The sequence below is a fragment of the Dipodomys merriami genome, unplaced genomic scaffold (assembly GCF_024711535.1).
Source record: "Dipodomys merriami isolate MVZ:Mamm:240054 unplaced genomic scaffold, mDipMer1.0.p SCAF_56, whole genome shotgun sequence".
Lineage (NCBI taxonomy): Eukaryota > Metazoa > Chordata > Mammalia > Rodentia > Heteromyidae > Dipodomys > Dipodomys merriami.
The window spans coordinates 800,877-827,640 of NW_027206135.1; the positions used below are offsets into that span (position 1 = coordinate 800,877).

Below are 26,764 nucleotides of genomic sequence, written 5' to 3' on the forward strand. Positions count from 1 at the left end.
ACAGACAGTAGAGGGAGGAATGAAGAGGAGAGAGAGAGAAGCCAAGAAATGGGAATGAAACAGCACAACTTCAGGTACAGATGTGGAGGAAGCGGGGAGAAAAAAAGGGGAAGAAAAAGAACACGTACAATTATTTTCATACCAAATACCTCTTTTCCTTTGTTAAACAAGGACACTGTCTGGAATTTTTCTCATTCAAAATGGTGACATTATCAGTAAACTTAATTCAAAGTCACTTGAAGACACAAGGTGAGTTTGGACACAAAGTATCCAAAATGTTTTATCTGAACAGTTTCAAGACATACAAGCTTTTGGCATCTTGCAAACATTTGCTCAGATGGTCTGAAGGACATCCAGTCCAGGTTATCACATGCCCTCCAGTTGTCATAGAGAGAAAACAAGCCAGCAGCCTCTCAGACCTGGGGTTCAATGTGGAGGGAAGGAAAGGCTTCCCACAGGGAGACTCGACCGCCATTTCTTACTTCATTTCAGACTCCTAGCTCCAGCTGGGCTCAAATGAACTCAGACAGCCAAACAACCCAGCTTGAACTTTCTTATTCCTCACTGGATTAAATTTAATTTCAAATGTCATCAGTAAGTAGGATTGCACTTAGGCATGGTGCTTAGCCTGTAAGCTCAGTTACTCAAGAGAAGGAAAACAGGAGGGACCAGGTAGAAAGCTAATGAGACACCCAAATCATCCTCAATCAATAAACTGGATTCCGTGGTTTACACCTGTAACCTCAGGTACTCTAGAGAGGAAGACTGGAAGAATCATGATTGGCAGTAAGTCAGGGAAAAATGTGTGAGACCCTATCTTAAAAAAATAATAGAGTGAAAGGAGCTGGGGCTCATTGGTGGACCATCTTGGGAAGCAAGAGGCCTTGAGTTCAAACCCCAGAACCCCCCAAATTAAAAAGTAGAACTGAAAATTTAGAATAAAAAAGCACTGAAGCCCAGATTCAGTTTGGGGCTCTTGACTTTATACAATCTGACTAATTCATGAAACAGCAGACTCTAGACCAAATTGAATCCACATTAGTATCTAACACTTCAAGTAATAGAAATTACTCCAAAGAAAAGGATAGAGTATGCAGGACTCCAGTTCTGACCTATTTAACATATGGAAGTATTTCTGTGGCTTGTTAAGATATGAACTTAGGGAGTACATGCAGCTGTTACAGAAGTTCTAAATTCACAACCATAAATTGTACAGTCACCACCACAGAATTACAGTGACCTATATATTCTGCATCTGAAAGAGATAGAAATTAGCATCTAAACTTAATGAAGAATGCTGTCAGATACATCTATACATCAGATAATGTGTAGTTATTTCCAAAAATGCAACTTATAAAACTTGTAAGACAATAAATGTCCTCATGCATAGTTCATCTAGAACACGTGCTAGCTTCCTTCTCCGCACCTTGTTCTGTGGTCCGAATGCTGGTATTAACCCCCATGCTCGGATGCTGAAACCCTAACCTCCAAGCTGGTGGGGAATGACTCCCATGAAGATAGATTCTTCCTCACTGAGATCAATGCCCTTATAAAACAGCCCCCTGGGAGACCATGCACAACAGTGGAGAGCGTCCATCTATGAGGCAGAAAGCAATACAAACACCAGACTCTAGCTTTACCTTGATCTGAACCCCAGCTGTCTGTCCAGTTAGCATAGAGACTTCTGCAGCAGAAGCCTCCCCAGACTGCTCTGGGAAGGCCAGCACCGTCCTGCCCAGGGTCAGCAGGAAATCCAGATTTTGCTCAGGGTCATAGAAGTGCCATGCGGAATCCTGCCGTGGCCACTCTCAGGGATGGGATACTGCCTGTGCAGAGCCCATCCTGCTGGGGAGAGGCTAGGGTGAGAGCCCTTGCCCCGACTCCAGCGGCTCACCCGTCCCTGCAAAGCACACATATGCTCCTGCCCGCTCTCTCCATCCCTGTGAAGCATGCACGTGCTCCTGCCCTCTCTCTCATACTACAACCTGACAGTGTTTCTGGACAACAGTCTTCTGAGTGCAGAGATAGTGAGAGGACCCACAGTGGCTACCACCCAAGACTCAAATGCAGCTGGTTAAAACAGGTACCAGGCATTTACAAGGGAGATCACACTGGCAAACCACCACCTACACTGGACGCCCAGCAGAGTGAAGCCCTTTAAGTTTCCACAGTTCATTCACTTGCTGTGACTAGGCTGATTATGCCTGCCTCATGGCGATTCTCAGCATGAGTCCACAGAGGAAGAGACTGCAAAGAAGAATTGCACGCTAGCTCAGCATCACTCCCGGCTCCTGCCACAGAACCCACGCCCCGCAGCCACCCTAGGTGAGGAAAACCTGGAATTCCTTCACTGAAGGTCACCCACGGGGATGATCAGATGGCCTCTGAAGTTCTGAAAGAGAAGAAGCTGTCCTCTAGAACAGACACCAGGGGTTCGTTCCAGCCTACCTCATCCACAGAGTGGGATGCAGAGACACTGCTTGGCTTAGCTCTGAGCCACCCAGACAGCTCTTTCAGAGGGACAGCACACAGCTCACTGTGCACAGACCAGATGGGAACAGAGCCACTTTGTGGCAGAGGAGTGTGAGGAGAGGAGGGGCAGGCAGGGAAGGAAAGGACAGGAGGCGAGAGAAGGAAGGTAGAAGAAAAGAAGAAAGAATGAAGGGAGGGAGGGTGGGAAAGAAGGGGGATTATAAGGGCATTTAATAAAGTCTTACCCCATTTTAATTAAAAGTAAGTCAAGTAACAAGACAGCGACTTCCTAATTCATCTGCTCAAAACACTGGTCTGACTGTTCACTTTTTATTGTATAATTCTCATGGAAGTTCTTGAGTCTCAAGAGGCCCCAAGCAGGGAACATCAGGCTATGAGAAGGACAGTGAGACCGTCCAAGCAGCTTGGCGTTCTTCCTGACTCGTGTCTCATAGGCAGAGCCCAGGCTTCTAGAGGAGCTGAAAATACAAGTAGGGCAGAGGGATGGCCAAGGGTGAAGTGCTGGGCTTGGAGGGGTCCGGGAGGTGAACGAGACAGGAAGCGTTCCCTACTCCCCCAGAGTTGGCCTCCGAGACTGCCAAGCCCTGACTCTTTGACTCTCACTTATCTCCCAAGCTTCCCTGTGTCCAATGCTAACCACGCAGAGACACTGACTTTCCAGTCACTGCACCTCTGAATCCTGTAAACGATTCCCATCCCTTACAAATGAAACCACACAGAAAAGTCTGTCCTTCAAAGCCAGGCCTTTAGCCTACCTGGCCAAGACCACAGCTCAGACTCCTGCCCCTTCTCCAAACCTCCCGAGCTGCGATCTGTAACTACCCTACACTAAGACCACCCCCTACCCCCCAGACCCCCAAACCGCATGCATCCCTCTGGGTTCCTGGCCACTGCTGGAGTGAGGGCTTCAGAGTGAACAGCTCCTTGGAGATTTAGCCAAGGATCATTACTGGGCTCATGGCTCTCCACTTCTGTGAGACCACACCTCTTGGCCTGCGCCCACAGGACAGGGAGCACGGGGGCTGGCGCTCACACATCTATCCAGTTACAAGAGAAGGCTGATGGCACCAAGCACAAAGAGGCAGGAACTGCAGGGAGTAGGCGATGCTGTCTGGTTATCTAGGGAAAGAGAAACCAGTTCCCAAAGCACAGTATTTAGCTAACCAAACTGATGGTCCAAGCAGGTGTAACCAGCTAATGGTGGTGTGGCCATGTATAATCAACCAATCAGAATGTTTCTGAATTCCTTCTGTGGTTCAAAAGGTAATATAAAGAACTTCATCAGCTTTAAATTTTGACTTTTAAATGGAAAAATGTGGAAACAAGCTAATGACTAAAAAGGGATTAGTTACAAGAACCAAACAACCAGTTATTTGCTGAAATCATGTAGAAGCTTTACCAAGGTGTAGAAGGAAGCTTAATGTCATGGAGTGGCACTGGTGACATTGAGAAGAGCCTGAATCACACTGTGCAGCTTTAACCATGTGCAGAGGATATTACCACATGGCCAAAGGCAACAAAACCACTACTCTGTTGTAGAAGTTTTGCTTAAGAAATTACTTCTACAGCCACAATATCTCTCTCTCTCTCTCTCTCTCTCTCTCTCTCTCTCTCTCTCTCTCTCTCTCTCTCTCTCTCTCTCTCTCTCTCTCTCTCTCTCTCTCTCTCTCTCTCTCTCTCTCTCTCTCTCTCTCTCTCTCTCTCTCCAGTCCTGGAGTTTCCACTCCAGACCTGGCCACTGTCCCTTAGCTTCTTTTGCTCAGGGCTAGTGCTCTACCACTTCCAAGGCTTTTTCTGTTTATGTGGTACTGAGGAATTGAACCCAGGGCTTCATACACGCTTGGCAAACACTCTACCACTAAGCCACATTCCCAGCCCCTACATCCACATTTTCTTAAGAGTTATAAATCAAACTGTCAACAGTGATTGGAGGGGTAGAGGTCCAACTAGACTTTCTTCCTATTGATATTTCCAGGCTTTACTCTTACAAACATGCTTTGAAAGAATCACTTTCACTAACATAAAATGTATTTCAACATCCTCCCTCTGAAAAGAAAAAAAAGCCAAGTAGAATTGTCTAAACATAAACTGTAATTTTTGCATTGCTTTGCTGTGGCCTGAAGGGAAGCCAGTGAGGAGAGGTGGCCACCAGCCGATAGAAGAAAGAGAGACACTGAGGTCAAGGGAGAAATACAAAAGATTCTGGGTCAAGTCCAAGCTGAGCAAATGCTTATGAGGCCGTGCTGAAAACCAGAGATGACAGACAGCCAGAAGCATGAGAGAGAAGAGAAGGGAGACCAGGAAAGGCTCGTACAACTGGGCAGGATGCCGTGACAAGTTTCTATGTGGTGGCAGGTGGATAGGAATGGCAGACCCCCCACCCCCAACAAATGATCATTTAGAACAGCACAGGTTACTATAAAAATTCAACGTGAACAAAACCTGTTTCAGAAAAATGGATGATAAAAAAAACAATGGCATGCATTAGATGTACAAATGTACAATGATTTGCTTGGGCAGGAATGATGTCATTGTACAGATACCTGGAAAACTGGCACAGAGTTACCTTTCTTCTTCTACTTGCCTACATTTCAGACTTTATTCACAGCACTCAAATCTGTGCTGGTGCCCACTCTGTCATTGGCCAACGGGGCTGGTCATATCCTCCAAAAAGCACTCTTCTGACCTTTATGCTCTCTGATCTCTGTGTCACTCGCTGGCATTCTAAACAGAAGCATTTTACATGCCTTATTTGTTTTGCTTCCTCAGCCACATTCTGGAATATAGGTTGGGTTTAGGCCCATGGCTTTTCCTACATTGAATACCATGCAGTAGAAAACAGGCAGTATCAGATATGAGCATTTTTCAAACTACAAGTTATTACCTTTTAATGAATAAGACAATAAAGTCATGAATCTCTAATCATTGTCTATTAAAGTAACAAAAGGAACAGAATAGAGAATACCACAATAAATTCCCAGTATGGAGGACAACTTCTGCTTTGTCCAATTCTTATTACACACACACACCACTCACACACGAGTTGTAATACAAGATGAAATATAGTTCTCAGTCACTAAAACAGACCACTGTTGCAATGCCCATTCTACATGCAAATTGGCACCAGACATATTCTGTCAGTCATGTCACTTAACCCACTCTCAGAGTGGGTAACTCTGAGGACAGGGAGTCACATTACCCACATCTTCTGTAGAAGAAACTGCCCACTGCAGCCACACTTCAGCACATGAAACATCATAAAGCCAAAACTGAGCAGAGTAGAGCTCATCAGACACCTTCCCATGTTCCAGTGACTAGTCCAGGGTGAAATGTGGCTGATCCACTATGATTCACTCTCTAGACTGTAAATGGGCAAGTTCTACCTGCAAGCTAAAAAGAGAACATGAGGGAAGGCCAGGGCTATGCCAGCCAGTGTCAGGTCTAAGCCATGCCACAGCAACTCCGAGTGCACAGGAGAAGGATAGGCACACTAAGCCAGCTTGTGAGGAGAGAAGACTGTCAACAGCAGTCACTTGGCTGGTGGAGATCCAAGCAAAACATGGAGCCTGATCTTCCAGAGCCCTGGGCATAGGTGCCCACTACCTGGGCACAATTCAGAGGCTCTGCCGCAGCACATTGCAAAACCTAACCAGAGGACCATAGGTAGCAGACTCCGCTGCCTTGACATACAGAGAGAAACAATTCCTGCCGGGCACCAGTGGCTCACACCTGTAATCCTAGCTACTCAGGAGGCTGAGATCTGAGGATCACAGTTCAAAGCCAGCCCGGGCAGGAAAGTCCATTAAACTCTTATCTCAGGGACAGCACCCAGGTCCAGAGTTTAAGCCCAATAACCAAAAAAAAAAAAAAAAAAAAAGATTGCCATTGTTCTTGAATATAGCCTACCCGCCTGCCCAAAAGATCTACCTAGTTGAAAATGAGTTGGTTATTAAATTTGATTTCCTAGTAGGTAATGGCTTGGAAGTCATCATATTACTACACAGAAGACAGCCAGGGCCCCAACCCAGGGCCCTCTGAGCCCAGGGCCCTCTGAGCCCAGGGACCTCTGCATCCAGGGACCTCTGCATCCAGGGACTTCTGTGTCCAGGGACCCTTTGCCATCCCAAGATTAGAGGGACGAGCAGCAACTCATAAGAAGCCCCAGATGAAGCTGGGCACCAGTGGCTCACATCCATAATCCTAGCTACTCAGGAGGCTGAGATCTGAGGATCACAGTTCAAAGCCATCCTGGGTAGGAAAGGCTGGGAGACTGTTATCTCCAATTAATCCCCAGAAAATCAAAAGTGGAGCTGTGGTTCAAAGTGGCAAAGAACTAGTGTTGAGCAAATAAAAGCTCACGGACAGTTCCCGAAGCCCTGAGTTCAAGCCCTATGGCTGTCAAAAAATAAATAAAAGTCCCAGCTGGGAAGCCATATCTCACCCCCTCACCCACTGTCACCTCAAAGGTTCATGCATGTGACATGCACTCAGCCTCAGCTTCCTCCACCCTGTCCTGTCAACCCCATCCAGGCACCTGTCTCCATACTTTTCAAATGTCAGAGGACATCACTTTCATCAACACCTTCCCTCCAGGATGGGACCTGTCCCAGACAGACCTGACAGCAGAGTCAACATGCTGCTCCTGACAGCACTGTGATTCTGTGTTTACTCATGAAATCACTTGATATCTGATGTTCCTGTCGCCATTTATGTATTTTCAAAGACAGGAGCACAAGGTGGAGTCTGTTCTTGCTCTATCTCCAGTGCTTAACATAGGTCCTCAATGAAGACTTGAAGTCCTTCATCTGCTTCTACACAGTGCGGTAACCAGATACTCTTTTAGGTCCCAGGTCTGTTCCTGGCCGAAACATCTCCTTTTGTGGTTATGCTCAACAAAACTAAATAACTGTGTGCCTGTCTCTTCCCACTTTCTTGAAGCACTCTGCTTTACCTGGGGAACATGACACAAACACAACATCAATTGTTTTGTTCTCTCAGAACCATCGGTAGCACAAATACTGACACACTACCGGTCAGCTGCCTCGGTCACTCAGCTCAGCCAGAGGAGCTTTGTTTCTATTTTTCTGTATTTTTCAGAAGGGGCTATGCAAAGTTAAGCACTGCTGTAATTCAGATGAGACCTTTTTATTTGTCTTGGTGCTCAGGATTGAGGCCAGAGCTGCATGCACGCATGCTCAGTAGGTGTTCTAACATTGAGCTGCACCACCAGCCCCAAGGAAAGCTTTAAAGATATCCACAGCATGCAAACTGTACTCAATGTACTGTAGCTCATGTGTAGACATGAAATGATGTGTATGACATATCATGCAGAAAAAGCAACTGCACGTGCATTATAATCTATATTCTTTATGTAAATAGATGTAATTTGTATTTTTCTTAAGAGTGTATGTGGAAAACAGACCCAAAGACCAATGGAATAGAAGATCCAGAAATAAATCTACAGGCCTACAGCCAGCTGATATTTGACAAAAGAGCCAAAGACATACAATGGAAGAAACACAGCCTCTTCAACCACTGGTGCTGGGAAAACTGGGTGGCCACATGCAGAAAACTAAAAGTGGACCCCAGCCTATCACTATGCACCAACATCAACTCAAAATGGATTAAAGACCTTAACATTAAACCTGAATCTCTGAAACTACTGCAGGACAGAGTAGGAGAGACACTTGAACTAATAGGCACAGGAAGGAACTTCCTGAACAGAGTCCCAGGGTCACAACAAATTGGAGAGAGACTCGACAAATGGGACTACCTTAAAATAAAAAGCTTCTGCACAGCTAAATCTATCGCAACCAAGCTAAAAAGACAACCAACTAATTGGGAAAAAATATTTACCAGCAATATATCAGACAAGGGGTTAACATCCAGTATATACAGGGAACTCAAGAAACTAATCCCTCCAAAACCTAACAAACCAATTACTAAATGGGCAAGGGAACTAAAGAGGGACTTCTCAGATGAAGAAATAAAAATGGCAAAGAAACACATGAGGAAATGTTCATTATCCCTGGTGGTGAAGGAAATGCAAATAAAGACAACCCTGAGATACCACCTTACTCCAGTCAGAATGTCCCACATCCACAAATCAGCCAACGACAAATGCTGGAGGGGATGTGGAGAAAGAGGAACGCTATTACACTGCTGGTGGGAATGTACACTTATACAACCACTTTGGAAAGCAGTCTGGAGGGTCCTTAGAAAGCTAAAGATTGACCTCCCTTACGACCCAGTCATACCACTTCTAGGCATCTATCCTGAACAACAGGAACCAATATACAAGGACACATGTACCTCCATGTTTATTGCAGCACTGTTCACAACAGCTAGGATATGGAAACAACCCAGATGCCCCACCACAGATGAATGGATCCAAAAATTGTGGTATCTACACACAATGGAATATTATGCAGCCATTAGAAATGACAAAATAATGGCATTTGCAGGGAAATGGATGGAGCTAGAAGGAATCATGTTGAGCGAGGTAAGCCAAGAGCAAAGAGACAAACGGTACATAGTCTCCCTGATAAGTGGATGCTAAATCCAAAATGTTAGGTGATATGACAAAACTAACAGGACTTAAGAAACAAAGAACTTCCACTCATCTGGTCAAACCACTACTAAATATCCCCATGCTGCTGATCACATGTATGGTGTATAACATGTGTACACCGTTATATGTTATAGACTGTGATAGACAATTTGCTTCAGGAAAGTTAGAATGAACTTGTGACTTTAAATGAGCATCATTATTCCACAATACTGTGAAATTCGGGAAATTATGTAATCACTTAATCACAATCAAAAAAAAAAAAAGAACCTAGGGGAAGGTAGGGAGGGAAGGGACGGTAGGGGGAAAACAATGGAGGGAGTAATAATGCTCGATAGGAAGTGTACTCATTATCTTACTCATGTAACTGTAACCCTCTGTATAGTATCTTTACAATAAAAATTAAAAAAAAAAAGTGTGTGTGTGTGTGTGTGTGTGTGTGTGTGTGTGTGTGTGTGTGTGGTAGGGGGAAAACAATGGAGGAGGTAATAATGCTCAATAGGAAGTGTACTCATTACCTTACTCATGTAACTGTAACCCTCTGTATAGTATCTTTACAATAAAAATTTAAAAAAAAGAAAAAAAAGTGTGTGTGTGTGTGTGTGTGTGTGTGTGTGTGTGTGTGTGTGTTGAGAAGAGTGTTGCCAAATGAAGAACAGCATGATCTACAGAGCAGGGGAGAAAGACTGGGATTGCAGACATGATCAGAGAAGACCTCCATCCTATCTGAACTACTTGGCTTCTCTTCTGCACGTAGCACAGTCACATCCTGCTTCTGTAAGAGTGAGTCTTCAAACATGGTAAGAGAGTGCCTCCATCTATTTGTACTTCGTGGTTAGAGAGTGCCTCTATTTATTTGTACTTCATGGTAAGCACCCTCAGCATGGGACAGCTGACCTCTACCTCATCTCAGAGCTACAACAGGATGATAATTAGCATCTCAGGTCTAGGCTCATGATAAAGACAGGAACACTTGAGAAGTCACCGCCCAGAATGCAGTGTGGTGTGCATGTGCCTCAGGTCTAACTGTATCCACCTCTGGGGGTAAAAGTAAGCCAGATGTGAAAATGAAGGTATTTTTTGTTTTTAACACAAAAGATACATAGCCCAGTGCTAGTGGCTCATACCTGTAATCCTAGCTACTCAGGAGGCTGAGAACTGAAGCTAACCTAGGCAGACAAACCAAAGAGACATCTTTATCTCCAATATGAAGCCAGATAGAATTAAAGATATAAATTAACGATGGTAAAAATAACTCTGAGGTTGTGGCATTAGACAACCAAAAATGAAAAATTATGTGAATGTAGAAATTTACTATTTTAAGCGATTCATCACTGAACCTCTGCCTATTCATATGCATGTAAAAATGTAGGGAATGGAAGTGTTCTACAGCCATTCAATGCATTAAGCATCCCTATAAAAATGATGCTATTTCAGTTTCTGTTTGTTGAGCAACAGGGTGTTAGCAGAAAATGATAATGCTAACAATAAATACAGCTTATACCCTAAAAGAAAAAGTTGTACTCAACTGCTAAGACTCTGAAAAGGTCTGGGTTTTTTATTTTTTGAAGCAAATGAAATTTTGTTTATGGACTTCTCATTTTTCAAATGTTCATTTCCCATTCTGCAATTCCAAGAAAGTTTCCTAGAGAGAAATGTATGCTTTGAAAGCTGAGGTTAGCACGAAGGAGACCCTGGTCTTAATTCTAGACCTCTATCACCCCAATGCCAAGCATGCATGATCTGTGCCTATCTCCATCAGTCTTGTGCTAAAGATATGAGAATGCACCCCCAGCTGATTTTTTAAAATCTGCACATAGGCTGAAGAAACATTGGAAATGCTATGCAGTCACTAATTTAGTCACAGGTTGGCAAGCACAGAGAGAGCTGAGCTCAAAGATGGCTATATTAGGTGTGGAAAACACTCCAGCCACTGCGGCCTATGCCTCTGCCTCTAGAGCCAGAACACCCTTTTCAAAGGTACCTGGCATTTCAAGGTGGTAGAAACTATACAAACACACCCCATGGCAAACAAACGGGATCAGGGCATGGCTGGCAAGCAGGGCTCTGGTCCTGTCACTGACCTTAACAAAACAAACATGGGTTTCACAACAGTCATTGCTTAACAGGGCAGAGCAGTAGGAGCAGGGAAGGGTGGGGGAAAAACAAAAAGTTAAAGGAACTCGAGTTCATCCAAAGAGGCAGCCAGTACTTCTGGGCAGACCTTCGGGGAAACTGTGACACTCACTTTTCTCTCAGTACGCAGCTGGCCGAGCACCTTGGCGTTCCTCTAACAAGTACCCGGTGTTCTGTCCTGACAGACACAATCGATACCTTTCTACAAACCCACAAGCTTTTCCCAGAGACCCAAGAACACTTGGCTCACTCCACAGGCTGCCAGTGTGGGTAGATTCACCTGTGTGACTTGGGCACTCTTCCAGATAATTCTCCTTCCAGGTGAGAATGACTTCTCAAATCCAAGACTCCCAAGGCCCTTCTATGTATAACCATGTATAACCTTCTATGTATAACCATGGCCACTTCAGTCATTTCAAATGCATTTGTGTTCCCAAGGCCTCAAGTCTAGCACCAGTTACAACACTGGAGTCAACAGTCCTGCAGGTCATACACCACCAGAGACAACAAATCTTGTGGGTCCCATCAGTAAACTCCGACAATCCAGAGAACTAAGGCAAAGCCTGTCCCTATCCCAGGAGATGAGGGAGAGCCCAGGATGCATTCCTGCTGCATGGCCAGCTCCGCCTCTGCATGGCCAGCCATCGAGGCTAAATACACACACACTTAATTCACTGTGGGCCAGCTATGGAAAACTGTGGCCATTAAGTGCTCCTGACCCACAAGGCACAACTAAGTGCCCCTCTGACACAGTGCTAGTCCTCCTCTATTCCCAGATGACCACAGCTGTAGCATTCAGTCTGTCCAGTGCTTGTCCTCCTCTATTCCCAGATGACCACAACCCTTGCATTCAGTCTGTCCTGTCACGTGTGCCTGAGCACTGCATTACCCAACACTGTCCTAAGAAACCAAAGGAGATGTAAATAAACACACTCCAGCAAGTTAAACTACACAATGAGGGTTCAAAAGCCTTATATAACAACTATAACTATGGCAAATTGCTGCACATCAAGAGACTAGAACCTGGACCACTTCTGATAGTCAACTAATAAGGGCATTTCACCATCTCAGGAGCAGCAGGTGTTTGTAACAGCAATAAGAGTCTTTGGAAAAGCAAACAATCAACCATGGGTAACACGTGGGCTCACTCACATGATCCCCTCTTAACTAGATAGATGCTCACCAAGGTGAGACCAAACCCACTGCCAGAAAACCTTCTCCCTCCTTACTCTGCAGGCAGGGTTAAAGCCTTAATCACAGAAGAGGCTGGTATCGAAGGGACACACCCAAGATTCAATGGGCCACCCTAGTAAGTTCATGTATTAAAAGCTAGGTGTGGGAAAATGATGCAAAGCACATATCAACAGTGGAAGTTCTAAGAGCTGCCCTTTGCCCCACAGCTCATCCTCAAAGAGGGAGGACAGGAGCAGAGACAGGTGAGGAAGGTGCCAATGGCATACGGGAAGCACCCTCACAACCTGCAACTCCACACTTACTACCAGGCTAACTTCTACAGAAGCAACAGCTATGTTTTGGTATTAAAATACCCACTTTCTTAAAATCCAGAGGTGGTTGCATTTTTTGGATGGGCACTGGGCAGAAAAGCCATATGGGAGGGACAGGGACAAAGGAGAAGTTGTAGGATGGTGATTATTCCCAGGAAGGCAGGCAGAGAGAAGAATGGGAGAGTTGGGGATGCTGAGTGGGTCTTTCAGAAACCAGAGGCTGAAGCAAACATCAATGATAGAACTTTATCCATTTGTCCTGTCTGGGTAATGGGTACCTTTACTTTTCTATTTATTTAAATCATCTTGGAAGTACCTCATAGAGGAAAATTTAAGTAAATTGTAGAAATAAAAGACACAAAGAAAATGTGTGTTCATACCTAAGCAATGCTAACAGGCAAAGTCCATCTGTGCTTCATTGATTAAATATGATTACCAAGCAACACGATAAATACTCTCGTCTCTGGGAAGGTTACTCCAAGGTCATGCACACTCAAGGCTGATCCCACTTTACAGCTCTCCCTTCAACTAGCACAGCTTCTGATGTCACCCTGGTGATGAACATCTCTGTACATTTTTCCTCTGCTGGATGAAAATACAAGCTCACATGGGAAGCTGTACTGAAGGGTGACGCTGGAGTCCAGGAGTCTGCCCATGGTGGCATTGCATGCAGAAGCTTCACTGGACCCCTGTGTCAGTGACACCGGCATCCATATTCTGCTGATACTCAGAAGCCAACAGCTGTTATCGCAGACAGAAAATGCCCCAGATACACAGCCTCCTCCTCCCGGGTCCCTACCAAACGGTCCTCACCAGCCCCAGAGAGTGTCAAGGTGGCCTCTGTGGCCCGTCAGCAGTCTGTCCAAATACCTGCTTGGATATCTGCCTTCCGTGAGGACACCAGATTAGGAACACAATGCACGAAGCCTAAGGAGACGTACTACCACCTCACCACATTAAAAACACACAAATACCACAGAAGTAGCACACTGCTGAGGCCCAGCCCACAGATAAGAGTACAAGATTCCTATGTTTATTAATAAGACTGGCAACATTGAGCCGTGGCAGTTATTAGCCTGAGCTAAGTGGTAGGGGCTCGATTTCCACAAGGCCTGCTCACACAGCCTACCCGACCATCACTAACTCACTCCACTTTCCACACAACATTTTGAAGGTACTGGCACCTAACAGATTCTCCACAGAACAAAACTGGAAGGTGGGAAGGAGACAGAGGGAAAGGAGCTGGTTTCTGGAGCATTCGAAGAGGGAGGAAGAACGTGAACCAGAGTCATCCTCACCACCGGCATGCCATGGCCCCACCATGACGCTGGCCACAGCATTCCAACCCACATAGCTCTTTTCCGATGCTGAGTGCCTGCTCCAGACTCTCTGTACAATACTCTGTGTGGCTTAAAGGGAACTCTGCTCTGACTTTGCCTCAGGACTACTGAAGGTGTCCTGGCTTGTTTTGGATGCAATGTGACCCCTACCCAAGCCAGCCATGAGAATGCCTTCCAGCTTGCTAAGGCATGAGACACCCATAAAGGCCAGGCCCAAACTATGAAGTAAATTCAGCACCACACTGTGACGTTTTGTATGGCTTTAGAATGGAATACAAGGGCTGGGAAGGTGGCTCAGTGGTAGAGCGCTTGCCTTGCATGCCTGAGGCCCTGGGTTCGATTCCTCAGCACCACATAAGCAAAAAGAAAAAAGCCAGAAGTGGCCCTGTGGCTCAAGTGGTAGAGCGCTAGCCTTGAGCTGAAGAGCTAAGGGACAGCGCCCAGGCCCAGAGTTCAGGCCCCACAACTGGACCCAAAAGAAAAAAAAAATAGAATGGAATACAAGTCAGATATACACACAAGATGCCCAGAGACTGGATGTTCATAAACTGACTTCAAGAAAATATCCACATCCAAGGAATCTTAGGAAGAACTGTACTGCACTCCTTGTGTGTAGACAGAGCAACTGTGATAAGGCTCAGAATGTGTCACCCTTATATCATACACTGAACTCAAAAGAAGCAGGAACAGGTGCTGAACAAGGAGACTTTCCTGAACCCACAGCCTATCAGTCTTAAGACAAGTCATTTTGTCAAACCTACCCTTTGGCATTAGTGTCAGAGTTTGTGGTCATATTAGTGTCTGCAGAGTTTTGAGAAACCCTGCAACCTAAAGAGGCTTTCTCCTTAGGGTTACAGGATCAATAGGCCACATTTATGCCTAATTCCCACAATGTGGTCTTTTGCTCCCACAGATTAAAAAAAAATCAGGGAATCCAAGCATGGAGGCTCATGCCTATAATCCTAGCTACTCAGCAGGCTGAGATCTGAGGATCACAATTCAAAGCCAGTCCAGGCAGTAAAATCCACGAGCCTTTCCAATTAACTACCAAAAATCTGTAAGTGGAGCTGTGGCTCAAGTGGTAGAGTGCTAGCCTTGAGCACAAAAGCTCAGAGACAGTGCTCAGGCCCTGAGTTCAAGTCTCAAGACCAGCATGAAAGAGACAGAGATAGAGGTGGGGGGGAGGGAAAAGGAGAGGGAGATGGAGAGAGAGAGAAACAGACAGACACAAGAGAGGTAGAGAGGAAGAAAATCAGATATAGAGATCCATGAATGACCTTCAACAAAATACCCACACCTAAGGAAGCCCTCACTCACCGCAGAGAGCTGGCTCCAGGTGGACCTCAGGGGCTTGTGGTGGATCACGATTTTCCCTTCTGACTTCTGTTCTCTGGGCTCGGACTCTTCATCAGAGTCAATGTCAAGAGCCTTTTCTTTGTAGTTTTGATACAGGACTGCATTTTCTGCTAGAAAACAAGGCATCAATGACTCCCAAGCATTAGCTCACTTGTTCTAAACCTTCCTGTTCACATGTTGGCCTCTGCTTTAATGAGTGACGGAAGAAGAGTCAAAGATATTCTATCACTGAAGAATGACATAAGATGTTCCAGTTGAGAAGCCCCTGTGTCTGTACCCTGCCCCCAGGGCCTCTGACCTCCTTGGTCAAGCTGTCCAGAGAACATGGCCCCAGTTCCTCCCATCCACCACTTCTTATCTGTCCAGCAGCATGGCTACCAAGTCAGAAAGGAGAGCAAGACACCTCCCAGGCCCTCAGGAGCTGGGATTGCAGTGAAGAAAACCGTCAAATTCATCTGCTGACATTAGAGAATGACTCTGCATGCCAGCCACTGCTGCACACTGGGAGCATGAGGAACAAAAATCTTAAAAAAAAATCTCAGTCTTCATGTGGCAAACTTTGGTGGTGTTTTAGGCGTGGATCTATCTGTCATGGTGGGGTGGAGAGGTCTGAGGACATGCAGATGGTAAGGAGCATCGTTCAGACAGCCTAAGGCAGTGGACATTTATGACATGACACAGAGGAGTGGGAGCCAGGCAAATCCAGGGAACAAGCAGCTCCCAGGAGCCAATGACAGGCTTGAAGGCTATGGCAGGATCTGCTTGGTAGGCTGTACGTACAGAAGAGCAGGGAGGCTGGAGAGGCTAGCGTGTCATGAGGGAGGGGATGGACAGGATGGAGGGGAGTGAGAGAGGAGGAAAGGGTAGATCGTGCCTTGGAAAGAGCTTTGATTTTTACTCTAAGTGTGAGAATAAGCTATTGGAGGCCACAGCAGCCTGACATAAATACACACCTACACAGGGGAGGAGGATTTATAAACATAAGCCCTGAGATCAGACTGTCAGTATAACCTAGCTGGGGGTTAGAGAGGGGTCAAAGAAGAAAACCCCAGATGAAAATGTCTGTCAGCAGCAGAGATGCAGAAAAGGAAAAGCAAGTATACAAACTGAGAGGCCAGAGCAAGCTCTAAAGAAGTAAGGTTGGTGGGGCTGCAGCTCAGCAGTCTGAGGCTAAACAGTGCAAGGCAGGTTTAGGGAGATGAGCCAGTCCACATCCAACAAGGCTTTTTCTGGCCATGAGGAAGAATGGGACAAAAAGACTGAGCTTGTTCACAGTGTAAGGATTGTTATCTTGCCCTGACAACTGAGTCCACTGGAAGAAAAGATCTGCTTAGACTGGAGAGTAAAATACTAACTACTTAAGGGAGTAATTAGGGTGCATTTAGATGCCTAATGAAAACTTGACCTGTTACTTGGAAAGAACTCCTGAAAGCCGGGCGCTGGTGGCTCACGCCTGTAATCCTAGCTACTCAGGAGGCTGAGATCTGAGGATCGCGGTTCAAAGCCAGCCCCAGCAGGAGAAACCGTGAGACTCCTATCTCCAATAAACCACCAGAAAACCAGAAGTGGTGCTGTAGGAGAAACCGTGAGACTCCTATCTCCAATAAACCACCAGAAAACCAGAAGTGGCGCTGTAGCTCAAGTGGTAGAGCGCTCGCCTTGAGCTGAAGAGCTGAGGGACAGCGCCCAGGCCCAGAGTTCAAGCCCCACGACCGACCAAAAAAAAAAAAAAAAAAAAGAACTCCTGAGATGCTGGGGGGTGGGGGGAAGGGGCGGGGGACCAAGGGGAGCTAGAGGAGGGAGGGGGAGCTAGAGGAGGGAGGTGGTAAGAATGGTTCCTCAGGTAGGAGACAGTCAGAAGAGAGTGGGGATTCAGGTTGACTGGGGAAGGTAATGGATTTGGGATTTGGAGAGTTTACAATCTGCCTCTATCACCAATTGGTTTTCTAAACCACATGGTTTTCTAAAGCCATGCCAGAGGCCATGCAAGGCTGCGTTGTTCTCCAACTGTTCTGCATATGAAAACCAGATTTGCAGGCTGGAGTTTCCCTCCAGTCTTGGAAGGTCTTTGCTCGGTGCCAGTCCTCTGACAAACAGAAGCAGGTGGGTGACCCGTCCTTCAGACAGGGACAGGCACAGGTCCTCACTGCTGCCCTGCCCATGCTGCTTCCTGAGCTGCTAAGCATCCTGTATTCTCTGCAGACATGTATGTGAGAAAGAACTGTCTGGGTTCTTGACATTCTTTGTATTACCCTGTGTTCCAGTTCCCTCCATGATAAGATCTGGGCCATGAGTTTGCCTCAGCTAGCTAAAATACTAGTCTAGATCTCTCTACATAGCAACTGTTGGTCGTAAGACAGGTGTAATGAGTGAATTTTATAAACCAGTCATCTTTACATGCTCCAGTGACAAAGCCATCTTCACAGAAGTTATTTAGGGAATTGTGCTTGCCAGCATCCAGGTTACACAGTTTGTAATTCTGGGGTCTCACATTAGCATTACTGGTCCAAGGGTATGGTTTCCATCTTTCTTTCAAGCTTTTAAAACATGAGCATTTCAAAGCATGACAGAAAGTAATTACAATCCTTAACCGGGGGCTCTCTAGCCCCAGCAGGGGGCAGCTGACAGGCTCTTCCAGTCCTTCAGTGGACACTTCACCCGTCTATTTACAGAATGCCCACTAATCTGATTAGGGTTCTGACACCTGGTGGAAGCTGCCTTTGTTTTCAAAAGCCTTCATAGAAATACTACAGAGGTAACAAATCCTTCAGAAGATGTGTTTGTCAGCCAAGAGAACTCTATTTCTCCAAAGCTGAAACTTGGTAAGGAAACGGGAAGTCAGCAATGAAAATAAAACCTGGAAATACGGGGAAGAGAATATCAAATCAAAGGAAATGAGACTCAAGGAAACAGGCCATGAGATCCAAATGCCAACTACAAAGTTTTTAACAAAAAAAGGTGCAACTTGCTCTTACTTTTTCTGATGTTTTGAAGGAAATGGGATGGAAATTATCTGGAAGAGTTACCAACATACAAAAATGCCAATGTTTCATATGTTGTTGGCAATTAGTAGAAAAAGAATCAGCCTCCTTGCACAGCTTTGTAGTATATAATGTGGGAAGAGCTTAGGCATATCATTCATCACCTGTGGGTTTTTTTTTTCTGCAGTTGGATTTCTACGAATAATTTATATTCCACATTGAAGCCACAGTAAAAGTCTGGAAAAATAAATGCTTACCTTCTCCATCAAACGTTCCTTGTCCTTTCAGCATTTTTTTCTAAGAGACAAGAAAAGCAGGGGAAAAAAAAGAAAAGAGAAAGAAAGAAGAAAGCAAAGCAAACTGTATGATTGAGTCCACATAAAACAGAGCTATCACAAGTAAAGTAACTTCTTTGTGGTTGCACTCAGCAAGGCGGCAGGGCTGTGGTCCCCTGAGGAAGACAGCAGAGGCCCGTGCCCCTCCCCACCTGCAGGTCCTCATCTGGGGCACAGAAGTGAGTGCAACTCCTGGGCTACAGCAGGCAGTAATACTCTGTACCCTGATCTGAAGTTCTGAGCTAGTCGTTTGTTAAACACACCCAAGGATTAATGGGCAGAAAGCGGGAGGGAGGGGGGGGGTGCTGAACCAAAGGCCATGGTGACAAAAGCACCGAAAATGACAGTATCCCAGATCTTCTGTGACTGGTTTTAAAACTGGTCAGGAAACCAGGAGCATAGCAGAAGTGACCGAGCAGGCTGACACGGGGGCCAACGCTGACCTGTGCCACACACCCCCACCCCCCGCCGCGGGGTGCGGGGGCGGGCCACCCCTTTGGCTCTCTGAATGGGTCTGCAGCCGATTCTTACACGTGCTGGAAAGCTCTGGTCCCCAGACCTTAGTTCAGAAGTTAGACAAGGACGCTTCCCTTCTTTCCATGAAGTTGCATTAACCCCTTACCCGGGGGCCCCGCCGCGCGCGCCCACCCACCTCACCTTGACCCGGCCCAGGCTGGAGAACTTGTCCCGGTCCTCCGCCACAGCCTTCAGCAGGGGCTGGGACAGCCGGTTCTTCTTCTTGGAGCTGGTGGGGTTGTCCAAGTCCAGGCCACTGACCACGGCCCTGCGGTAGGAGGTGGAGCGCAGGCCCCGGCGCAGGGTCCCCGGGCTGTCCGCCTCGCGCTCCGCGACGTCCGCATCCACGTCCGCGGCTCCGGCCCCGGGTGCCTCCGCCAGGCTGCGCACCTTGAGCGCCCTCCGGTGGGGCTCGGCGCCCGGGCCGCCCCGGCTCTCCGAGGCCAGCGCCCTGGGGATGATCTGCCGCCGGCCCAGCTTGAGGGCGGCCGGGCTGTGCGTGCTCAGCACTGCCGCGGGCGGCTCGCGGGGCGGGTCCGGGTCCGGGTCCGGATCCGGGGCGGGCGACCCCGACGGCGAGTCCGCGGACGGCGAGTCAGCGTCCCGGCACCTCCGCGGGGGGGTGTGGCCGGGGCTGCGGGGCCCCCGACCCGGGTCCTGCGTCCCCGCACCACCGGGCGGCACGGCGAGGCCGGCGGCCGGCGCCCCGGCGGGGTCTTCCCCGGGAGTCCGCGGCGGCGGCGGCGGGCTCACGGCGCCGTTCGCGGGCGGGCTTGCGCGGGAGGCCCGGGGCCGGCGGGGCCGGGGGGAGGGGGCGCGGGGCTCCGGGGAGCCGCGAGGGGCGCTGGGCAGCGGGGGGCTCCCGTGCCCCTGCTGGCGGTCCGCCCCGCCGTCCGCCCCGCCGCCCCGGGGCAGCGCCCCCAGCTCCTCCAGCGGGAAGTCGGTGACCAGCAGCCCGCCGGCGCTCTGGTAGGACCGCGGCCGCGGCCGGTTCCAGCTCGGCGGCTGCGGCCCGGGGGTCGCCCGCCTCCGCCACAGCGGCGCCGCGTTGGGGCCCCGCGCCTCCACTTGGCTCTCGCCGTCCATGGCGCGGCCTCGGGGTCAGCCGGGCACCGAAGCCCGGTGTCGCCCGGAAGGTGGGCCGTCCCGGAACTCCGCGCCCCCGACTCCGGTCCCGGGCCCCGGCTCCGAGCCGGGTCGCCGAGCCGCGGCGGGGACACGACCGCTCACTGCGCGGTTTACACCGCGCGGCCCGGAGGAAGGCGGGCGCCGCCGGGGCGGGCCGACCCGACCCCACCGCGCCCCGCCGCACCCGGCGACCACCCGCGCCGCTCGCCCAGTAACAGACCCGCCCGGAACTCCGGACGAGTCCAGCTTCCTCAACAAGTCGGCCGCAGGACGCTCCCCTCCGCTGCCATCCCGCCGGCGGCGCCCCAGCTGTCCGCGTTACCCCTTAGGGCGCGCAGACCCGGCCGAGGAGCACGGCCTGCCGCCGGTGGCTGGCTGCGGTCGGGATCGTGGAGCCGCGCAGTCCACAGCGTTTCGCTGCCGCCGCCCGCGGCGCCGGCCCCGCCCCGCGGGCAGCACCGCCCCTGGGCCAGGCCCTGCCCCTGTCCCGGCCCCGCCCCGCCCAGTCCCGCCCCTGTCCCAGCCCCGCCCCTCCCAGGAGCCGCGTGGTTCCCGCCTCTAGGCCAGGTCCCGCCCCTGTCCCGGCCCGGTCCCTCCCAGGAGCCGTGTGGTTCCAGCGTGTAGACCAGACCCCGCTCCCCACCGTGAGCCGCGCGGTTCCCGCCCCTAGAATAATCCACGCCCGGCCACGCCCCCTATAGTCCCCGCCTCCAGATACAGGACCCCGCCCCTTTCAAGTCCCCGCCCCTCGTCTCGGCCCCGCCCCTCCGCGGGAGCCGCGCCGTTCCCTCCCCTCGTCTTGGCCCCTTCCCTCCACGCGTGTCCCGGAGCCAGGCGGACCGGGCAAGTTCCTGATGGTTCGAGAACCAGACCCCGAGCTGGTGGCCTAACGGGGACAGGTGGAGGAGGTGGGGTCGTGATCAAGACACTGCGTGGGAAGGAGCGAGGGCTCGTGACCCCACGTGACCCGGAGCCCGCAGACCTCCACAACGCCATGTGAGTGCGTCCCGCAGTCCCCGCGGTGCGTGGGGCGGGCGGTCTCGCGGTTCCCGCGGTGACTACAGCAGGCTGCACCGGGAAGCAGCGTGGCCTGAGGAGCTGGGCCCCCGCCCCGTCCTCCGCACCCTGTCCTCCCCTGTCCAGGCTCCGTCCTCCCCCGCCCCGTCCTTCCCCCCCCCCGCATCCAGGCCCCATCCTCCCCGTCCAGGCCCCGTCCTCCCCCGCCCAGGCCCCATCCTCCCCCCCCCTCCGGCCTCCCTCCCCGCTTACAGCGGGGGGTCCCCGGCCCGGAGCCCTGACCACTGCCCGCCACCCTCCACCATCCGCAGGGATGCAGCCAGGTCTGGTGAGAGGCCCAAGTGGGGCCTCTCGGGCCTCTCTCCGTCCTGCCCTCCCTCTCCGCGCGCCCCTGTGTGCGCACGTGCATGTGCATATGTTGCCTGCGCGTGCCTGTGAGTGTCCTGGGCCTAGCGCCCCGCGGTGCCCTCCGGCTCCTGATGGTCCGCTGGAGGAGAGGCTGGGCCTCTGGCGGGCTGGCCCGGACCTGAGCCGTGGCTCTGGCTCCTTGGTCCCACTTCCCAGGAGGCCTAGGGCGAAGAACCGCGGCCCGGGAGCGCCCGGGTCAGCGCTTCCCTGGTGAGCCTGGCGTCAAGATCAGCCCTCCCTGTGCGTGCGGGACCCTGGCGGGTGCAGGGAAAGCCAGCCACGCGTCCATGTCCATCCACAGGTACCTGGCTGGAGGCGTTCGTCACACCCCACGCCCAGTCACACCCACGCCTGTCCACAGGAACAGCCAGGAACCGGCTTTCCCCAGCAGCCTACCTTCAGAACATGTAGGAGCTGCATGAGATGAGTGTGTGAGAAGGTGGTGTGCTGCACCCAACCACGGGTCTAGTGTTACCCGGACAGGACAGCAACTGGCACTGCCTTTGTTCCCCAATGACCCTGCTCTCAGAAATAAGAGGAAACATGGGCCAAGTGATCATTTAAAAAGCACAGTCCTTCTGCATTAGTGAAAAACACATAAATCCGCAAAACTTTAGGAATATTAAATGGAAATTTAAGATTATTTAAATGTATATTAGGATAACAATGTTAATAGGAAAATAATCAGGAAAAAGAAAGGAAATATGAACAGCCTGAGAAGCAGCATTTAAGAGAGGATACCAATCTCCCTTACAGAAATACACTGATACTAAAAATATATTCAGCCTAAGCAATCAAAACAAACAAAAAGGGCAGGGGGTATAACTCAAGTGGCAGAGCACCTGCCTTACTTAAAAACTTAAAAACTGGCTGTTTATGGTAGGAAATTAGTTAATGAGCCACACAACCATCAAAAATAGTGGCACTCAGCCTGGGGCTGGTGACTCATACCTGTAATCCTAGCTTCTCAACAGACTGAGATCTGAGGATCAAGGTTCAAAGCCAGCCAGGGCAAGAAAGTCTGTGAGACCCTTTTCTCCACTAAACTACCAAATAAGCTGGAAGTGAACCCACAGCTCAAGTGGTAGAGAACTAGCCTTCAGCAAAAACAACTCAAGGATAGTGCTCAGGCCCAGGGTACAAGCCCCCCACCCCCCAAAAAAAAGTCACAATAATTAATATGTAGTTATTTGTGTATAACTTCCAAAAAATGCCAACCAGTGAAAGACTTGCCTCTGAACACATTATACTAATGTGCTTTGCGTTTTCTAGTTATTTGCTATCATGAAAATAATATGTATATGTACTTAGAGCTTAGATTTTCAATATTGACCAGATTTCTACCATTTACCAGCTTTACCATTTCTACCTGTGGACACCAAAGCGAAAGTGATCTTTTAGTTTTGTTTAACTGTGAAACAAGTTGCCAGACAGTGACATAAAATACAACTTTTATTAATTTTGTTTCTCATGGGTCTGTGGCTGCTTTGGCATTTTTTCAGCAGGAGCATCTGGGTCCTCTGGGGTGGCCAGCAAGCCACGGCCTAGCCTGGTCAGGGCCTTGCCTGGGCCCACAGCGAGCTGCGGCCTTTCCTGGTCGAGGCAGTGGAGGCTACCACCTGAGTCCACAATCCTCTGGTCCTCAAATGTCCAACGTTCTGGATCAGATTGTGTCCCTGATGCCTGAGACTTTGGAGTCATAGGTCAAAATGGCAAAGAAGAATCTAGAAAGCTCCCTGGGGATTTTTGGAATTGACTAGCTCTCATTGCACAAAAAGAAGTTCATAAAAGGAGACTTTCAACAACGCAATAATGACATACACTGTACAGTATTTTAAAAAACATTTTTTAGAATTTGAGATTTTTTAACTCATCCAGGCCGCATCACTTATGAGGTAAGAACTCTCTTCATTTCACAGGGGAGGCCAGGAAAGCACAGAGAGCCTGTGTCAGTGCTACTACACCATGTTGCAATGGTGAGTCCATTTTTCATTATGATATTTGAAAATGTAAGCATCAGCAGTCGGACTGGCTCCTTTCTCTATTTCTCACAACTCTTTTATAATAGGTTGATCACTATAGGGTAACAATCAGAATTATCAACAGGAAGAGCAAGAAAGGTCTTCCAAGAAGGAAGAGGACCCTAAAAGCCAAAGGAAGGACAAGGTACATGAAGAATCCTGTTAGTGCCTCAACTCACTCAACTGCTTGCTGGCTGCAGGCCCAGGGCTAGCTCCCAGTACAGTGGTGAAGAATGCTGAGGCTTGCTGTGGTCCTCCAAGAAAGACCAGCCTGGAGCAGTGTCTGTTGTTAGCAACACCGCTCAGTTCATCCATATCTGGGGTGGGAAGCCCAACATTGAGCTGAATTTAATGTGAATGGCAATAGCCAGCTAATCTCTTTGCAGGGACACCTTCACACTTGATGGACGTGGACTCCACCTTGCAGGGCACATGGAAAACACACCCAGAGAGCAGAGCAGCATCTACGGCAATGAAAAAAAGGAGAAAATAGGGCAGAAGCTAGAATGCGGGGGAGAAATAAGCAGTTTTAGTTTCAGTACTGGAGATGTTTGTCAGGAAGTCTGGAAGTGGGTTTCAGTTTGAGTTTACCACTTTCCAGCTGTGGAAATGAGGACAAGTCATGTGACCCCCCAGGACCACGGATTCCTCAACCACAAAAGTCGTGCCTCCTTGCCAACACAGCTGGGGAGCACTGGTACAGATTAGACCAATTTAGATGTGGTTGGCCTCGTGGCTCAGAAAGCAAAACACAGAAATTAGGAATGGAATCGGCCTGGAAAAGACCTGGCCAGGTAACTGCAGAAAACTCAGTTTTCAGTTAATGTTCCCCTTGCTTGGAATAGCGAATATAATAAAATCCTGTCATTTCTAACTCCAGGGTAAGAAAAAAATGATTATAATGAGAAAAGGGTCAGAATTCATGGAAAATGGCCAAGAGAACTCTTGGTGGGAACCTAAGGGAGATCTTAAAACCTGCTGTAAGGAATGGTTTGTTCTGTCTGGTCACCTCTGCCCAGAGCAGCACGCTGTTGGCTAGCCCAGGATCAGGGAGAATCGTTCAGATTTGATGTGGTGAACCTCCAAAGACTATCATTATTTGGAGTGGTTATGTTTCCAGATAAACCACAATGTTAGTGGAGAGAAAACTTTGCAGGGCTGCTCTGGGAGTTCTTTGAATTACATGGCTTCCTCTGAGCAGTAACTTTTTTCATTTGTCTCTCCTCTGAGCTCATGGTATGGCTGGAATAGAATCCTCAGTTCTTTCAATAGTCATTTCCTGGTGGTTTTGGTTTTTGTATTGTTTGCTGTAATTTTTTTGATGAATGCTTTTGGTAAAAAGAGGCAGAACAACATTTTAAAATTCTCTCTTACACTCAGTCCCTGCTTCCCTCCTTGCTCCTCTTGAAGTCTCTGCTTCCTTCCTAGGTTCTTCTTGAACCCAGCCATTAAGTTTATTGTGTTATGCAGATAAGCTTAGGTATCCCCATGGACTGGACCATAAACACTACTAAGAAACTGTGAAACTGCTGTTTTTGTTCATCAAAAACAGTCAAACCCAGGCATCAGTGGCTCATGCCTGTAGCCCTAGCTACTGAGGAGGCTGAGAGATGAGGATTGCAGTTCAAAGCCAGCCTGGCCATCTCTAACTACCAAAGAAGCCGAAAGTGGAGATGTGGCTCAAGTGGTAGAGCGCTAACCTTGAGTACAAAAGCTCAGGGACAGCTCCTAGGCTCTGAATTCAAGCCCGAGGACCAGTATAAAAAATAAATTAAAAAGGCAAAACCCAACACATTGAAGACAGGAGCAAACAGAGTTTCACTGGGTTCTATCTGCATTAACAACGGCCAGTCAATGGTAAACTGCTGCAGAGACATCTTCTGAGCTGGCCTGCTCCTCTCTGGAAGTTAGCTCACAGGCGCTGTTGCTTACATCTCCCTTCTTTGGGCAGTTACTCCTCAGTGCTTTTCCCCCTGCTTTCTCTGGCTGAGCAAAACAGCCAGGTGTGTGTGTGTGTGTGTGTGTGTGTGTGTGTGTGTGTGTGTGTGTGTGTGTGTGTGTGTGTGTGTGTGTGTGTGTGTGTGTGTGTGTGTGTGTGTGTGTGTGTGTGTGTGTGTGTGTGTGTGTGTGTGTGTGTGTACAGAATCACAACTCCTGTTTCATGAAACCAGGTAAGTAACATGAACAAAGAGGCCCCAAAGAAAGATTATTTTCTTGCTGTTCCTTCAGGGTGAAGGTTTTGGAATTTGCAAAAGAACTCAAGATAAAACAAATTCTGGTGTGTGCATTCCGTTTTCCAGGTAAAATTGTATCAGGAATCACGTGGGAATACTTAAGACAGACCAGGCCTTTCAAGTTTTCTCTTGCCCAGATTTCTTTGGAAGAAATCCAGTCTTACCTAACTCAGAACTCTAGCAGAAAAAAAAAATAGCTGAAATAAACTAAGCCCCTGGGTTATTTGGTTGTGTGTTTACCTAGGTATTCTGGCATTTGGCTCTCAAGATAAAGCTTTTCAGACTTGTTATTTGAACTCAGGTTTGCCATAGACTTTAGATTGGAAGAATGAAAGCATGTTAACAGTCAGTCTCTCTAAACTGTGTACACCGGGGTCACTACCACACTGCTCAGGTCCTGCAGCATTAACAGAGGAGGAAACATTTTTCCCTGACTGGAGATCTACCACCTAGCAACCACTTTGAAATGTGTTCTGTTCTTCCCAGAACTCACAAAGCCCGGTTGTGGAATGGGAGGATTAGAACTTTGTTTTCAGGACAACGCCATGCTGATCAGGAGGACTGTTTAATTCAACTGCTCAATTGATTGTGGAGTAGGCTTCGCAGATACAGACAGACAGGAAGAGTACAGGACATCAGATGTGCCACACTGGAAATACAGCCCTCCAATTCAGTTGGGTATGTTGTGTTTCTGCTCATTAAACATGGCCCCTCTGTTTTGGAGAA

At 48.7% G+C, this 26,764-nt stretch overlaps 1 protein-coding gene across 6 annotated transcripts in view; it reads right to left on the bottom strand.

Moving 5' to 3' along the window:
- The window catches only part of LOC138812155 (rho guanine nucleotide exchange factor 26-like), a 79,093-nt gene extending 58,315 nt beyond the window's left edge, over positions 1–20,778 (bottom strand). For 3 of the 6 annotated variants that reach the window (XR_011367557.1, XR_011367556.1, XM_070000084.1), the window contains exons 1-3: positions 19,372–20,777; positions 18,637–18,676; positions 15,360–15,508 (exon numbers count right to left, since the gene is read on the bottom strand). Coding sequence is in view for 4 of the 6 variants with exons in the window: in XM_070000084.1 (XP_069856185.1) it covers positions 15,360–15,508; positions 18,637–18,676; positions 19,372–20,316 (1,134 nt within the window). In the remaining 2 variants the exon portion in view is untranslated. Of the gene's footprint in view, positions 1–15,359; positions 15,509–18,636; positions 18,677–19,371 lie in introns of all 6 variants that reach the window. The other 3 variants (XM_070000086.1, XM_070000087.1, XM_070000085.1) reach the window with 2 other exon arrangements.
- Positions 20,779–26,764: the final 5,986 nt, after the last annotated feature.